The sequence below is a fragment of the Rhinolophus sinicus genome, chromosome 3 (assembly GCF_057876585.1).
Source record: "Rhinolophus sinicus isolate RSI-liver-muscle chromosome 3, RSI-T2T, whole genome shotgun sequence".
Lineage (NCBI taxonomy): Eukaryota > Metazoa > Chordata > Mammalia > Chiroptera > Rhinolophidae > Rhinolophus > Rhinolophus sinicus.
This window is the reverse complement of record NC_142503.1, coordinates 191932893-191950649: the sequence shown is the minus strand read 5'-3', so window position 1 is coordinate 191950649 and position 17757 is coordinate 191932893. Positions and strand designations below refer to the sequence as shown.

Here is a 17757-nt window from a genome sequence, read left to right as displayed (position 1 = left end):
GAACTGTATCCCCCTCAAACAGATATGTTGAAGTCTTAACCCTCAGGATCTCAGAATGTGACCTTATTTGGAAATAGGGTCGTTGCAGATGTAAGTAGTTAAGATGAGGTCATGCCTGAGCAGGATGGGCCCTATTCCAATATGACTGGAGTCCTTATAAGAAGAGAAGAGACAGAGACAGACGTACAGGAAGAAGATGGCCAGACATACAGGCAGAGATTGGAGTGAAGCAGCTGCAAGACAAGGGACTCCAAGGCTTGCCTGGGGCCCCCAGAAGCTGGGACGAGGCGAGAAAGGATTCTGTCCAGAGTCTTGGAGGGAACGTGGCGGCCCCGCTGCCTGCCACCTTGACTTCCGACTCCTAGCCTCCAGAACTGTAAGAGAATAAATTTCTGTTGTTTAAACCTCCGAGTCTGTGCTACTTTGTTACAGTGGCCCCAGGAAACTAATAGATAGTTTTGTTTTAAATGAGGGAACAAACTTGTTTCAGTCCCCACAGCCTTCAGGATACAGCCTTAGAGGCTCTACTGTACATCCCACCCTCCACCCATGCAGAGTGCAAACGTCAGGCACACTGACCCTGCAGAGCCCCCCAGCACAGCCATGCTGGCTCACCCCCACACCCCACAGTTACCTGGGAAACTCTCAGACATCGCTCCCCACAGCCTTCAGGATACAGCCTTAGAGGCTCTACTGTACATCCCACCCTCCACCCATGCAGAGTGCAAACGTCAGGCACACTGACCCTGCAGAGCCCCCCAGCACAGCCATGCTGGCTCACCCCCACACCCCACAGTTACCTGGGAAACTCTCAGACATCGCTCAGCTTCGCTCTCACCTCCCCAGGACAGCTCACCCAGACGCTGCCCTAGTCTAAGCAGGGCCCCCCTCAGCCAGCTGGGGACCCACGCACTCCAGGTGACTGTCCTGCATCTTGGCAACACAGCATATGGCATGTCACTCCTATGTACCCCAAGGACTGAGGGTCCTTGGAACAAGGATGAGTGGTTGGGTCATTGCTGGAGCAGCCCTGTTCTGGCCAGAGCAGGCCTCTGTGACACTGTGCTGGGTGGGTCTTAAGGGTTGGGGAAGGGGTCAGAGGTTTGGGCAACTACCCAACACGGGCCGGGGGCTAGGCCGGTGTGTCTCTGCTTCCTCCGGCCACAGCTTCTGCTTAGGGTCTCCCCCCACAGTAGTTAACCTTGACAGCTTGCCCAGTCACCCCTTCCCTCTATTGCTCAGGCTTTCACAGCCCACAGCCCCCTCCACAAGCTACAGGCCTCCCAGTGGGCCCCTTCCTTTCCCCAGAGACCCTCTGTCCTGGCCAATCCCTCCTCGCCCCTCTCCTTGGCATTACCCTGCCATATATTCACTTGACAAACATTTTCCAAGCCCAGTGCTGGACACTCCCCTCTAGCCCTTACAACTCTTGCTCAGCACAAGTGTTCTCTGAGTCCATCCCTCTGTGCCCAGCACAGCGCTGATCTGCCAATGACACCCTGCCAGGAGGAGTCCCTCTCTCTGCCCTCGGGAGCTTACAGTCTAGTGGGGCCACAGACAGAGAACAGGCTGTGACCGACGTGAGGAGCGAGGCTTTGAGGGCTCTGATAGCCTATGTGCTGCCTCTGTGTAAATTAGAAAAAAGGCGCTTGCTCCCTGTGGAAGGAAGCAGGTCAGTCCTGCACGCCCTCCACACACTTGGTATCACACACAGCTTGGCAAGAGAATGAAATTTCAGCCCCCACTTGTTTCTCTCTCAGCCAGGTGCCTTTGTGCAGTAAACAACCTGCACAACTGTACGCAACAGCCCTGGAGGCTTGAGAGCCTAGAAGGCTTTTTGTAGGAGGTAGAAGTGGGTCATGTGTGTCTAATCTCTGAGGCAGAAAAGAGCTCAGAACTTTCTAGAGGCTGGAGGGAGGAGCAGCCAGTATAAGCTGATCCCCCATCTCCAGTGCCTCACACAGAAGCGGCCTAGGCACCTGCACAGCCTTGTAAAGAGCCTGGGTTCCATTGTGAGACCTCAGGGCAACCAACTCCCCTCTTAGCCACAGACTCACCTGTGAGCAGGGGATGAATTAGAGGGTCTCCTGAGCAACACTGAGCTCTGACATCTGATGATGCCAGAGCCAGGAGTGGGGGCAACTTTGGCCTGTGGAAAGAAGACCTCTGACTGCATTTCAAACCACTTCAAGGGACACTTGCCTAGCACCTCAAGACAGCCCACTCTGCTTAATCCCTGCCCACCCCAGGGACCTCTTAGACATGGCCACAGCTCCAAGGGCCTCTCCATGCCCAGAGGCGATCCTGGGCTGCAGGAGGGCAGCTCAGAGCAGGCTCTTACAGGCTCCAAATGAGCTTGTGCTATCCCTGGAATGGGGAAGTCAAGGCCCTGACATTTTAGGACAAACCTTTGCCCAGGCCAGGCAGAGAGGTGAAGTGACCACTCAAGACCCCCAGTGGCCAGTAGTCAACACAAACCCAGCGTGGCACCCAGCAAGTGTTTGATAAAGAGGCGGTGAATGAATGAATGAATGAATGAATGAACAAACAAATGAACGAACGGTGGCAGCCAGCAGGGACACAGAGTGGGCCCTGGCCTTTCTTGTGCTGGCGTGGTGGGAGACCCAGTCTCAGAAGGAGCCACACAACATCGGCTCAGGAAGAATTAACCCAGGAGAATTCTCCAGCACAGATGAGGAAACTGAGGCTGAGGGAAGAGACCTGGTGGCCATACTACACAATATTTAGCCCTGTCAAAGCACAGAATTTAAGAGCCAAAACTCAAACCAGAATAACTAGTCTGAAGCTTCTAGTAAAATCTAAAACTCAAAAAACACCCAATATGAAAAAAATGTTTGCAATCTAGCCCTTGAAATAAGAGCCTCGGTCGATGCAAAACTGCTTCTCTTCGCTCCTCCTCTCCCATGTTCACTAGGAAATAGACTTGCAGGTAACCCTGCAAAGCAGCTTTAGTACTTCTGGTGTATAATCTGGTGCTATGTGACAAGAGATAAAACTTTCTGTGTTAGTTAGAATTAAGTTTGTAAGAGGCAGAAAATCTAAAATAACAGTGATTTAAATAAGATAGGTATGTATTTCTCACATAAAAGTCTGGGTAAGTCGTCTAGGGCTGGGATGATACTCCAACATGTCTTGAACCCTTACTAATATATTGTCAGTCCACCTTGCATTCCTTCCCTTTCAAGTTCACCTCTGAGTCCAAGATGGCTGCTTCAGCTCTAGCCATCACATCTGCATTCCAGCTAACAAAAAAGAGGAAGGGAGAGAAAGGCATGCTCCTTCCCTTTACGGACATCTCCAAGCAAATTGCACTCCCACTTATATTTCACCGTCCTGAACTTAACCACATGGCCACACCTAGCTGCAAAGAAATTAGGAAGTGTTCAGCTAAAATTTACACCCAAGTAAATTTCAGGGGCCAATCAACAGACTCTGCTTCATCCTTGAACTCAAATACTCCAGGACGGTGATAGATCTGAAAGAAATGGTCCCAAACCCTAGACCCACATAAGTTTTCAGGAGCTTCATTTAACACAGAAGGGACTTAGAAAGAAGTTGACACATGTCTACGCTAACTCTAACCACTAAAATGATCACAATATGGAGGCCACCAAAGATGGTAGGTAGGTAACATATGTTCCAAGCATGGCATGTAGAAATGCACGTAGGAAATAACACTCAGTGGAAAAGGAGGAACACAAAGGAACATATACACACATATCAAAACTGTGCACACAACGGTCGAAATCCAGTAAACACACACTTGGATTGGATGCAGCCTCAAAAAGATTAATGTGTTTGATGCTTTAAATTTCACTATTTTTGTGGGTCTGTATGTGAGCTTTTCCAGGTATATAATAATTTTTTTAGAAGATCCAACAGCACACACACATACACACACACACCATATACATACAGGTAACAGCCCCTAACTGGTCCCATAGCCCAAATAGATAAGAACATCCTCTCATGTAACCATGGCAACAACCCTATGAGGGAGGGATCCTGGCTCCACTAGGCAGAGGGGGAGGAGGAGGAAGGTGACCTGGCAGGTACAGGTGCAGGGACTTGCCCAGGGCTTCCTGGCACTAAGTGGGTGAGCAGACCTGTGCTCTTCACCACTGTGGGAAAATCCAAACTCTCCCACCTTTATCCCTGTGGACCCTTCCCCTTTCTAGACCCACCACACACCGGACCTTCCTCTCTGTCCCCAAGCCAAGCCCCTCAGGGCTCCCACACACAATGTGTTTGTCCCCACTTTCCCGCTTTGTGCTTTTCTCCTACCTGGGATCCCTTCTCTGCACATGCCTGATTTCATCTGTTAAAATCCTACTCATCCTTCAAAACCCAATCCAGATGCCACCTCTGCCAGGGGGTCCTCCTTGCTCACCACTGCCAAGTGTAATGGAGCCTCAGTACATTTTTATATAGTGCCCTGTACTTTAATTATGTGCATATTTCTCTTATTTGCCCTAGTAGATAAACTGCAAACTCTTACATGTCCAACAAATGTTCAGTAAACAGATGGATGGGTGGGTGGATGGCTGGCTGGCTGAATGAATGGATGGGTGTATGGATAGGTGGATCTATGGATGGATGGGTGAGGATGGATGAGGAAAACATTTGTTGAGAAAATAATCACACAATATATTTTAGATGGATGCTCTGTCAAAAATGTCAAGAACAGAAAGAAGCAAGCATAATAAATGCTGCCGCTGGTAGAGAGCGAAGTCCTCGCTTTGAATTGCAATAACCCTAGAGACATTCACAGTGTCACTCGCTGACACTGATTGAGATTAAGGAATCTGGGGATATGGAGGTTGGAAAAAGAGGTCCCCAGTGAATTCCTTCTCGACAGCCTGCTCCCTTAGCCAGAGACTGTTTGTGAATTTCAGATGCAAAGGCCTTTATTTCTTTCTCCCTGGAGGTGGGTGAAGAAACACACTTATTGACCCAGGGAACAATTTAGCCCTGGGAAAACCTGTGCAGGAAGGGAAGGCTTGAATGCTACCACTGTGGTCCCCTCTCCCTCTTCTGGCCTGTCGCTCTCCACCCTACCCCCTTTCTGTCTTCAGAAAACAGGCTCTTTGTTCAGCCCTGACACCTCGTGTTGAATGTCAGTCAAGGAGTGGGGCTGTTGTTTGGCATTTGAGGTCCCATCTCCTAACTAGGGAATCAAATATTCTGGCTTTGATATGGATCCCAGAGTCAGTGACAAAATGGGGCCACCTTCATGGAGGGAGGTGTCCAGTAGGAGAGCCCTGCAGGGCAGCCTCTTACCAACCAGCTCGAGGTCCCCTCCCTGGCCTCCCTCTCCTGGACTCATTTTCCCTGGACTCCAGGTTTGAGTGGCGCCAGGTTCTGGGGGAGCTCCCAGGACAGAGGATGCAGGGGGTCTTGCCCTCTGGCTGGTGCATTTACCCCATAGGATGTTGCCTGAGTGTGCATCTGCGGCTGTGCATACAGCCAGCAACAGGCCTGACCACAACCGCTCCCGAGGCCATTTCTTCTAAAAGGGAACTGACATTTCGTAGCGGGCTGGTTCATTCTTTTAAACATGTACAGACTGGGGTAGGGGCATCCCTAGGGTTTGCTGGCAAGATGGAGGCAAGGGGCTCTGTTGCCACTTTTGAAGCTCCTGACCACCAGAGCTGTTTCAGCCATTGGGGCAGCTTCTTCCAAGCCTCACTTCTGAGGAGAGGAGACAAGCCTGAGACCGCACAGAGGCCTTACGGGCAGGCGGGAGAGCCAGAGGCCATGGCCATGCTGGTGGTTTCCAGATTCTTCAATCAAAGGCTCAGGGCTGACACCCACGCAGGTACGGAGTCAGTAGTGTCTACCTCACTGCCTGGTGGACAGCCAGGCTGAGGCAAGGGCTCCTCTGGACCCACAGACCCCTTTCTTCTCCTTCAAGGCCGTGCTGGCGGGAGGGAAGGGACTGATGTCACCTTATAACACTGTATGTGTGAGTGTGTGTGTGTGTGTGTGTGTGTGTGTGTGTGTGTGTGGCAGGGGGAGGCACACAGCATTGTCAGCTGCCCCCACCTCTACAGGGACAGGCTGGCTATCTCAGGGCATCACAGGGTGTGCTGTGAGGAGCCCCCCCCCCCCCGCCCTTCCCCGCCAGCAGTCAGCTCTCAGCCTGACTGTCTGTTGCAGAGCCTTCCCTCAGAACTCATCTTTCCAGAGCCCTGGCAGGGGCAGCCCTCCCAGTCAGGCACCCCACGCTGGAAGACTGCGATCTCCTCAGCATCTCCACAGTTCCCACACCAAATGGCCAGAGTAGGCGCCACCTCAGAGAGGCCATTGCATCGTGATCTTCCCAACTTGCCACCTCGTCAGCAAGTTTTACCAGGAAGCCAGTGGCCTTTCTTCAACGTGGGCTCCCCAAAAGGGCGCACTTTTCTCAAAACGAGTTTTTCATCAATAAACCCACAGTGAATAATGCTGCAATGAACATAGGGGTACATACCGTATATTTTTACGGGTAAATGTTTTCAGATTTTTTGGGTAGATACCCAGAAGAGGGATTGCTGGGTCATAAGGTAATTGTATTCTTAATTTTTTGAGGAACCTCCACACTGTTTTCCATAGTGGCTGTGCCAATTAATATTCCCACCAGCAGTGTATGAGGGTTCCTTTTTCTCCACAACCTCTCCAACACTTGTTATTACTTGTGTTGTTAATAATAGCCATTCCAACACATATGAAGTGGTATCTCATTGTGGTTTTGATTTGCATTTCCCTAATAATGAAGTTGAGCATTTTCTCATACATCTTTGGCCATTTGTATGTCTTCTTGGAAGAAGTATCTATTCAGGTCTCTGCCCATTTTTTAATTGGATTGTTTTTGTGTTGTTGTTGAACTGTGAGTTCTTTATATATTTTGGATATTAGTCCCTTAGCAGAGGTGTTGTTTGCAAATATCTTCTACCATTTGGTGAGTTGCCTCTTTGTTGATGGTTTCTTTTGCTGTGCAGAAGATTTTTAGTTTGATATAGTCTCAGTCATTTATTTTTGCTTTTACTTCCCTTGCCTTGGAGGTCAAATTCATAAAATCCTTTCTAAGACCAAGGTTCACAGGGAACAACTGAAGTGTCCTTCCACAGACGATTGCATGAAGAAGATGTGATACATAAATGCAACGGAATACCACTCAGCCATAAGAAAAGATGAAATACTGCCATTTGTGACAACATGGATGAATCTTGAGAATATTATGCTAAGTGAGATAAGTTAGACAGAAAAAGTCAAGAACCGTGTTAATTTCACTCATGTGGATATAAAACTGAAAGCAACAAACGAACAAGACAAATAAGCAAAAACTCATAGACACAGACAACAGTTTAGTAGCTACCAGAGCAGAAGAGGGGTGAGTAGACAGGGTAAAGGGGGTCAAATACACGGTGATGGAAGGAGAACTGACTCTGGGTGGTGAATACATAATGCAATATATAGATGACTTATTATAGAAATGTACACTTGAAACCTATATAATTTTATTAACTAATGTCACCCCAATACATTTAAATAAATAAATAAATAAATAAATAAATAAATAAATAAATAAGGAAAAGAAATAAACTCACAGCAGTGAAAAAACAGTTCCCTCCAGACACTTGGTCAAGGTGATGACCCAGAAGTCTCCTTTGTGGGTCTCTGTTTCTTATCAAATTGTACCCTCGTATGTTCTAGACTGTTCCACAGGCTGCCCTAGAGTGCTGCCCCATCTCCGAAGGGTGCTTCGATCCCCAGGACTCTGATATTGCTCTAGGATACCAGCTTCTACTGCCTGTTGGCCTGTAATTTGGGGAACCACTGAATGTCAGACCGAACAGGGACCTTAGAGATCACTGAGTTCATTTCAATGGGGAAACTGAGGCCAGAGAGTAAGGGACTTGCTTCCTAGAGTATGATCCCAAAACACCAGAGGGGACACCAAAGATATCCTCCAGCCTTACTAATGTCCCCAAGCATCTTCCAAATAAGCAAAAGACAATACAATTAGGTCCCAGGCAGGGGACAGGCACAGAATGGTGCAGGGAAGAGGGACAAATGGGTAAACTCCACTGAAACAACTAGAGCCGTGTGCCTCAGGCTTTCCTTCAGCAAACTTTCATTGCGCCAAAAGACATTAAAAACCACCAACCTCCATCACCTTACCCTCATTTCATAAAAGAGGCTTAACTACAGCAAAAAGACCTAATCTCAGAATAAAGGATGGCTCTGTCCAAGAAAAGATAGTCTGTCAACCCTGGCTGATACTCGCACGACGCACACCGCACATCACACACGCACACAACAACAACACCCGTATTTTCCTGGGTCCTCAGTGGACCACAGATCTGCGTTTGGGACCCGCTGACCTAGCCAGGGTTCCCCCAGACCTGCACACCCAGCTAACTCCATTCTTTTGGCCGAGGATGCAGTATCTCTTTGTGAGCTGCCTTCACTTCCTCCCAGCCTCTCTCCCAGGGAAGCGAGGGGAGCTCAGCTGGAGAGGATAACATGAAGATAGTGGGGGCAATGCGGGGTCCCTATTCAGTTCCTTGGGTGGCCAGCCACCGTCCTTGTTCCAGACTGGAGGAGGCCGTGGGCAGTTCTGCACGTCAAGGAGGACAGAAGTGAAGCTGTGCATCGGCTTCATGCAGGACTGGAACGGGCATGGAGCACAGGGAGTCCTCGGGGGGTCTTTTAAATACGAGATCGTGGCACCTACGAGTGATTAAGGGGCCATGAGGGGTCATGAGTCTTTCCTCAGCTGGCCTGAGGGACCTCAAGAGTGGCTGGAGCAGCTGTCTTCTGTCCCTATCAGCAAGAACCACACTACACAAAGGGCTTATTTGGGGGTAGGGGTAGGGGACCGAGGGGAGATCAACAGTTTAGAAAAGTCATTAAAGTTGTGATTTTCATCCTTAGCTCCAATCTTAAAGAAAACACCCATGTTTTGGACACCCCTGGGTCGTAGGATAAACAGCAGGTTCAGGGTAGTAGTTATATTCACCAGAAAGTTCTAGAACCGGCCATCAGAGCAGCACAGTCTCTAAGCTGACTTGCCAAGAACAAGCTGACTCCTGGCCCCTCCCTCCCTTCTAAAGGTGACCCCCTAATGGAGGGCAGATGGTGTATGTGTGTGTGTGGGGGGGGGGGGCAGGAAGTCTGGGTCCTTTCTGGGTCACTCCCCCTATGCTAGAGCTCTTTCTGGGCACAAAGGTGCCCCAAGCCCCTGGAGGAACCCTTGTGGGTACTCCCCCCTTTTCCTTTATTCTCTCTCAGGCCCAAACTTCCTTGACTCCCTCAAACCCGTTATCTCATGACAGAAGGGCAGGCTCCCTCCCTCCCTTCCTCCTTCCCCCCCAAGTCCCGCAGGCACTTTCCCACCTCCAAGACTGTTCAGGCTCTCCTCGCCTCCAAGTCTGTCCTCCCCTCCTCATTGCTGCCTACCCAGTTCTGCTCAACTGTCACTGCCTGGGTGACCTGAATTAAGGAGACTGAGGGGACGACTCTCACTCATGGGGGAATCTCGTCATGACAGTGGAATCTGCGGGGGTCTGCAGGATGGAGTTTGTGGTGGACTGTCACACATTCTTTCCTTCCCTCTGCTCTGACCCCATGGCTGGGAGGTGCCACAGGCCAGCTCAGACTCCTGTCTCTAAAATGGAGCTCCAGGGCAGCCCGAGGGGGAAGTGAGGTGCCTGGGGGTAGGTCCCCCTCAAATGTCACACCTATTCCTAGTTGGTTTCTGGTTTTGATTTCCTGATCTCCTGGATTAAAATGCAGGTGTCCCCATTACGTTTTAAGCTGATAACACTTGCTGCCTCAGAAAAGATCACTAAACAGGGCCCCAGGCCCAGGACAGGGCCTATCAATCAAGTGGTGGAGGAGATGGGAAGGAGGCCTCAGGGACAAGTGTGCTGTGACTCCCACATCCCAAGTAGACCTTGCACCCCCACCCCCTGCACTCCTACATGCCTCCCAGGGTGTATACTGGGGCTTCTCAGGGGCCAGAAATGCAGGCCTGAGCTGCTGAGTTAACCCTTCATTGCCTGTGGGCCAGAGTCTTGTAAGGTCTGGAAGGGGGTGGGTCTCCTAGCTGAGAGCCAGCCAGGACCACCTGGGAGCATTAGCCCCTGAAAGCAAGGGGGCCCAGGTCAGTGGGCAGAGCTGCAGCTGGGAGCTGGGACCCTGAGTTCATCATTGGTCTCTGTTCTGGTGTCTTAGAGGTTGGGGTTCTTGAGGGGGTCCTCTCAATGTGTTCAGCGGAACCCTGCATTACATCAGGCATGAGATAGAAAGCCAGGGCTCTCCCACAGCTTGGGGCCTTGCCCAGGCAGCCCCTTGCAGACCCCAGGCTCAGGAGCTCGGAGTTCTAGTCCCAGCTCCACCTCTAATTCCCAAAACCTTGGGTAGGGCACTTCCTCTTTTCGGGTCTCTACTTCTTTGTTGTTAAATTAGGGGATTGGGTTAGGTCTGTGATGGCCATATTTTTTCCAAGAGTGGAATTCTTTTTCAAATGAAATCTTCAGCACACCCTCAATTTATCAAACACATGAAAGGGTGGGCGCTGAGAGCACACATTCTCAGTGACCCCTGCACACAGTTCGGCATCTGGCCCCTTGGCTGTCAGTGCTTCCCCAGAATCCTCCCGACGCCTCTCTCTCTCCCACCTCACTTCCAATCCATCAGCACATCCTGTGACTCAATCTTCTCACTTCTCTACTCCCACTCCATTCAGGCCACCGGGCCCCTGTCCCAGCCACCGCAGAGCCTTCCTATAGGTTTGCCGGCTTCTGCTTCTGTTCCCCCTACAGTCTGTCCTCAGTACAACCCCAAACCCAATCAGGTGGCCCCAGCTCACTCAGAGCAGTCCCCAAAGTCTTTCCCCCACCCGACCAGGCTTCTTCCGGCCGCTTTCCCACACTCCACTCCAGCCTCCCTGGCCTTGCAGCTCCCAGCTGGCCAAGCGCATCTCCCCAGGTCTTGTCTTGCCTCACTCTCCCCACTTCCCTCGGACCTCTGCTAAGTGCCCCCTCTTGGGGTGGCCTTCCCTGACCACCTGCTCCAGAACAGACCGCCTGGGTTCCCCACACCCCTTACCTTGACTTTCTGTCTCTGCAAGCAGGCAGGGGCTAGGTTTAATGTTGGGCCCCCGTCTCCACCTAATACAGACACTATTTGTTGATAAGCAGCCTGCCTGCATTTTCTTTCTCCCCAGCCAACTTTTTCCACAAGAAGTAGACAGAGCTTGCTTGCCAAGATCCTCACACTCCTATTCCAGGGGGGCAGCACCCACGTGATACTATCCTAGCCCCTGGGGAGTGAGGGTGGGAGGCATTCCCCTAGCTGTCAGAACTCTGAACACCCATCTCCTGCCAGCGAGAAGGAGAAGGCTTTGGGAAGCCAGGTGGAAAGCTGAGCTCAGCTGAGGACAGAGGACCCAGCAGGGTGTGGGGGTGGCATGGGGGTGAGGGATCATAGATGATTGCTCCTCGTCATTTTTGGGCACTGTGACACAGGTGGGTGTGCAGCCCAGGGAACAGAGGATGTGGGGGTGCACTTGAGAACTGTCTTCTAGTGTTTGAGAGTCAATAAGGGTTGGGCTCCAGAGAGAACAGGATCTCAGATGGCAGAAGTTAGAGGGAGGCAGACTGTAACTCAAGTTCAGGAATTCCTTCCTTAGGTATTTGCTTGTCAGAAGGGCTGCAGCCAGGCGGGGTGGCAAGCTCTCTGTCACTGGAGGTGTATGCAAGGACCTCTCGGAAATGGTGTCAAAGGGATTCCTGTACCCAGTACAAGGTTAAATAAGATACTATCTAGGCACCCTTCCAACTGAAAAGGTCGTCTTAAATAAAGTGACATTTTCAACAACAAATCAATATTCATCTAACACTCAGGATGTGCCAGGCACTGTTCTAAGAAGGCCTGACTGATCCAGTATGTTAACCCACCAGGTCTCTTGTCCAAGGTTAAACAGTTGGCAAACAGAGGGGTTACACTCAACATATGATAAGAGTAGTAATAACAACTATTAAGAGTTTACCCTAAGGCCAAGGTGCAAAATTCTTTCTGTGCGTTATCTCATTTAATCCTCAAAACAACTGTAAGGGCTAGTTACTATTACTCATCCTTATCTTATAGATCAGTAAACTGAGGCACTGAGCGGTTAAATAACTGGCCCAGAAATGAACAAAGAAAAGCAAGAGGAAGTGGGTCAGGCTAGGTCACCCCTGGGGACAAAATGGGAAGTTGGAGAGGTCAGGACCCTGGCAGTTCACAGCCCCTTCCTCCCAGGGAAGCTCCTTCTTGGCTCCACCCGGCAATACTGGGTGTGGCAGATACTTGCCCCCAACGGGGCCCTGTCCCCCACGGAATTCCCAGTTCCTCCCACAGGATGGCATTTGCCTTTCCAGAGGTCACTTCCAAGGGAAAGCACGCAGGCAGAATTTCCGGGCTGGAATAGCGATGGGGGTGGGGCGGGGAGGAGAGAGGCATTCAGAGCTAGATGAATTTAAGGGCCCCTCCAAGCCACCCCTTCTACCAGAGTGGGAGCCAGGCATCTCCAGCTACCCCTCAATTCGGGACTGCACAAGATCGACCCAATCCTCCTCTTTTACAGAGAGGACAACTGAGGCCCTGGAGCGGAGGTCACCTTGGCGGGAAAGCGCCTGGATATCCATCACAGAAGTAGGCCCGGGACTTTTAAACCAAAAAGCCGGGAATGTCTCTCCCAGAGCGCCAGTAAACTTAGGCACCCAGAAAGGTTCTAAGAGTCTTTCCCAGGAATTTGCCTGCGAACTGGAGCCTCCTTAAGTTTTCCCGGGACGCCCGCTGGCCTGGGTGGGGCGAGGGAACCTCTGCAGGAGCACACCCAGAGCAACGTCCCAAAGTCCGAGGTTGCGAGGTTGGGGGTGGGAGACATGAAACTAGACTCTAGAAACCCCGGTTCCCAAACCGGTTCGGCTTCACGCTCTCCAAGCAGCGCCTTCTCCCCGGGATGCCGCAGGCCAAGCTAAGTCCGTGCGCGTCCTGCTCCCTCCCCAAGCACCGGGCTTGGCAAAGGCCAGTCCGAAGGTCTACGCCCCGGACCCGACAGAGGAGCGGGGGAGGGGATCCCAGTGAGCCCTGGGTCAAGGCGAGCTTGTCAGCGGTTGGGCCGCGCGGGCACCCGAAGTTGCGGTGACCCCGGTCCTCCACCCCACGTCGTGGCGGGTGCCAGCGCCGGAGGATGCACGCGAGGACGAGGGCGGAACGGTGGGTGCGGGAGGCCGGCGGGACCTGGACCGCGGGTGTTTGCATCCAAAGTTCAGGTGGGACCGGAGCCCGGGGACGGGGCCACGTCCACACGTCCCCTCCACCCGGGCTCTGACAGGTAGAGACGCCCTTCTTGTACCCGCCCGCCAAGCCGCAGAACGTGCGGGCTGGTTTTCCAGCGAGCGACGTCTGGGCTTGAAAGTTTAGCCAAGTCTCGGGGTCCTGCAGTTACCAGGGCCGCCCCCTTCGGCGCAGAAATGGGGGTCCGGCCTTGGCCGTAGCCAGGGGTTCCGTCCCAGCCCGGCACCCCGAGGTCCCGCGGCTGGGGCTCCTTCGGGAGCTCCAAGTACTCTCGGGGACGGCGAGGTGGGGTGAGGCGGCCAGGACACGGCGGAGTGGGGGTCCCGGGACACCCAGGAAGAAGGGGGCGCTCGCCCCGGACTTACCCCGCAGGGTCCTCGCGCGCGGGCGGCGCGGCCCGTCGGATCATGCCGCTGGCAGCTGGCGAATAGCGAACGGAGGGGTTCAGGCGCCGGGCGGCGCGGGCCGCGATGCCCCTGGCGCCCGCATGTCCCTGGCGCTGGCCCTCGGGAAGGGCCCGGGCGGGCGCCGCCGCAGCCGCGCGCCGAGTGGGGAAGCCGCCGCCGCCGCCGCGCTCTGGGCGCTCGCTCCCTGCTACTTCCTGTATCGGAGCGAGCGGGTCTTTCAGGAAGAGGTTGGCCTTGGTGGTCAAGGTTTTTTTTTTTTTTGCAAAAGCCTTTCGGCAGCGGCTCGCGGCCCGGAGCCCTCCTGGGGCACACGGAAGCCCGGGCGGCCGCGCCCCCGGGGCCGGGCTTCGCGGCGGGCGGTGCTGGGCCGAGGCGCCGGGCGCGGGCGCCCAACCGCAGGGTGCTGCCTCCGCGGACGGAGGCTGCGGCCGGGCGGCTCCAGGAGAGCCCGGAGGGAAACTTAAGAGAAAAGTCTACAGTTTGGCGAAGAGTCGGGTAGAAGGAAGGCGCTCCCTGCTCCTGCGGCCGCCGGCCGCGGAAGGACAGGTGGGGAGGACGAGAGCTCTGCCTAGGGCACTCGCGGCACAGGGAGCCACAGCCTTGCCTCCCGCCCGAAGGGGCCTCAAAATCGCCCACGAGCAGCCCCAGACCAGAAACAGGGCGCCTCCTCCACGTCCCTGACAGATGGACACGCTGCCTCCTCTTGGATGCCTCCACTGACGATGAGCTCACTACCCCACAAGGCAGTCTGTTCATCCGCCAAGCCAGGCACCCAATGCACCTATCCTGAGTACCACACCTAGATGGGAGCCGAGGGAGAAAGCCAGTCAGCTCGCGCAAATACAACATCCACAGCAACTCCTGTGGGTCGGAGAGGCCCCTCTTCTGAGTGCCTGGGCACTCAAAAATGCCTCCTGAGCCCAGGATGCCCTCAGAGCATTTCACAGTGACTGGGCAAGACTGGACACTATGGATTCACCTCCGTCCAGTGCAGGGCTTCTCAGCCTTGGCACTATTGACAGTTGGAGCTGGATCATTGTTTGTTGTGGGAGTGGTCCTGTCCATTGTGGGATACTTAGCGGCTTCATGGCTGCTTCCCACTAGATGCCAGTAGCATCACCCTCTCCTTGTAATAACCAAAAATTTCTCCAGACATTGTCAAATGTCCCTGGGGGCCAAAATCATCCAGTTGAGACCCACTGGTTTAACACCTTCATTTTATAGATGAAGAAACTGAGATTAGAAGAGAGGAGATGCCTTGTCGTACAGTCAGTTGAGGTGCAGAGAGCTCTGAACCCCGGGGCTCTGGTGAAAGACTCAGGAGGCCTCTTGCCCTACTGCCCTCCCCTCACACCCTCCTCCCTGTCTTTCTAGACATGTCCACCAAATTGGTCTGGCAGAGTTAGAAAAGAATCCATATCCATAAATACAATAAAAGTGCAGCCTCCTGGTGGGAATGTAACATGGTGCAGCCACTTTGGAAAACAGTCTGGCAGTTCCTGAAAAGGTGGAAGGTGGAGTTATCATATGACTCAGCAATTCTACTACTAGATATACACCCAAAAGAAATGAACACATATGTTCACTCAAAAACTTGTACATGAGTGTCTGGAGCAGTATTATTCATGATAGCCAAAAAGTGGAAACAACCCAAATGTCCATCAATTAATGAACTGATAAACAAAATGGGGTCTATCCATGCAATGGAATATTATTAGGTCATAAACGGGAATGACATGCTGATACATGCCATAACCTGGATGAACCGGGAAAACATTATATAAAGTGAAAGAAGCCAATCACAGAGGACCACATATTGTAAGATTCTATTTATATGAAATTTTGAAAATGTTCAGAATAGGCAAATCCATAGATACAGAAAGTAAACTGGTGTTTGCCAGAGGCTAGGGAAAGAGGGGAGAAACGGGAATGGCTGCTAATCGTTGCAGGGTATGTTTTTGGGGAGAAGAAAATGTTCTAACATTGATTGTGGGAATGGTTGCACAACATTGTGGCTATACTAAAAACATTAAATTTTACACTTTAAGTGGGTGAATTACATGTTATGTGAATTATATCTCAAACTATTATTTAAAAATATATTGCCTCCAGGAAGCCACCCTGACTGCTCCAGACACCCCACTTCCTCCTCTGTTCAGATCCCTATAGATCCCTCATTAGTTCATAACCATACCCCACTGACCTTTCCTTGCCTCTAGAGGCTAAACTGTTTTCTCCCTAGATGAGAATCAGCTTCTCCACATCTCCCTGGACAGGACTGTAGCTCCCTATTTGAAAACACAGGCTATGAGGACAGACTTGTGTTCAAAACCAACACTAGGGAACTTCTAGACGGGTAGCTTCAGACAAGTAACTTCCTAGTACCTCAGCTTGCTCATCTGTAAAAGTGATTAGTACACGTGTGGCAAGAAGGCACTCGCTCCAGGTTCCATTATCGATCTTTTGCTGTTGCTAAAACAAGCCCATAGGCCACTCCCAGGCCTCTCTGGGCCCCAGGGATGAAGTCTATACAACTATTACACCTAGACAGACAGTCCTTCAGGCCCTTCTAGGCTGATCTGGACTGTGAGTAACCCCTCTTTTCCATGCTCTCCCCAAATAAAGGTTTCCTTCAATTCCCTGGGCCAGTGCTGAGAAACACAGGACAAGCCCTTCAAAGCCTTGGTTCCGTAGGGCCAGCACCATGGCTCTCCCCACAACCTCACAGAGGCCTCCACAAGGCCCACTGGCTCACCTGCTCTGTGAAGATGAAATTCCTCAGCTGAGGACACCAGGTGAAGCCACAACTGACCCTGTTGCTAGTATAGGGGTTCAGATCAAGTCTTCCCAAGACTGTGGAACGTGGATTATTTTGAGCTAAAGGCAACTGAGACCCTGCGGGCTCAAGAGAAAATTCTACCTAGAAGAATTTAAATGAAAGGCCTTGCCCATAATAAGAGATTATCAGAGATAACTTTTTTGACCTATCTCTAGGAAGCGGCAAACATCTAATTACTGAACATCGGCTCTTCTTATCGTGACCCTCCCCCCTCTGAAGCCCCAAGGTGATCCTTAGTCCAGAATGTCATATATACCTCATTTTCCCTTTCTGTCTCTGAACCCCTCATATATGCAGGGTCTCTGACTCTCTTATGTATGTGGGGTTCCCATGCATACATATGTAATTAAATTTGGTTATTTTCTCTTGTGACTCTGTCTCGTGTAGATTTAATTATTAGACCAGCTGAAAGAACTAGGAGGGTAGAGGAAATTTTCTTCTTCCCCTACACTAGTAACTGACTGAAGAGGAGGTTGCCAAAATTCCAGAAATCTGAGCAGCCCCTTTTAATTGTAGCCTCTGCTAAGCTAGCCCTGAGCCCCTTTCCTGGGTCCCGTTTTCACTCCCAAGTCCTCATACTCCCCACTTCTCTCCCTGGACATGGACCTCAGGACTCCTACAGGGAAGTGAACATCTGCTGCTGTTTGGGTCTGCAAACTCCTTCCCCATACTCTCGACTATTTTGTTAACAATATCTCACCACCTAGGGTCCCTTTTTGGAGCTACTCCTCCCCAGTTGGATTCAGGTGGAGATGACAATCCCCTACCCCCATTTTAAAGGGAACACATGAGTCTAGTCTGGCCTATTAGAGCCCTACACTTACCAGGCACAGTGATTGGTTCATGGATGAGCATGTGACCCAAGTTGGGCCAATAGGATCCTGCCCTGGCACTTTTTGTTGGCACTGTCAGGGAATGCCAGCAGCCTTACCCCTACTACAAGCTGGCATTAAGCTGGGAGAGTATAAACTTGGGCAGCTTAAAAGCCACCTGGGACACCATGTAGTAAAATTGTACTCAAGAAGAAAGCCAAGATGGAGGAAAGCAATGCAGAGAGAGAGACTATGCCCTAGTGACGTCCTTTGAGGCCTAGATTCTGATATGCTTCAAGCCAGCTGTACCATTAGATATCTCAGTTACAAGAACCAATACAGTCCT

General features: G+C 51.6%; 1 protein-coding gene and 1 long non-coding RNA gene across 2 annotated transcripts in view; one reads left to right on the top strand and one right to left on the bottom strand.

Annotated features, from left to right (window-relative positions):
• The window catches only part of RIN3 (Ras and Rab interactor 3), a 112060-nt gene extending 97456 nt beyond the window's left edge, over nucleotides 1-14604 (bottom strand). The window contains exon 1 of the mRNA XM_019745336.3: nucleotides 13719-14604. Within this exon, the coding sequence (XP_019600895.3) occupies nucleotides 13719-13762 (44 nt within the window). The 5' untranslated portion in view covers nucleotides 13763-14604. The remainder of the gene's footprint in view (nucleotides 1-13718) is intronic.
• On the top strand, nucleotides 12193-16971 carry LOC141570510 (uncharacterized). The gene is made up of 2 exons (XR_012494554.2): nucleotides 12193-13272; nucleotides 16386-16971. It is a non-coding gene; the product is annotated as an uncharacterized LOC141570510 (long non-coding RNA).
• Nucleotides 16972-17757: the final 786 nt, after the last annotated feature.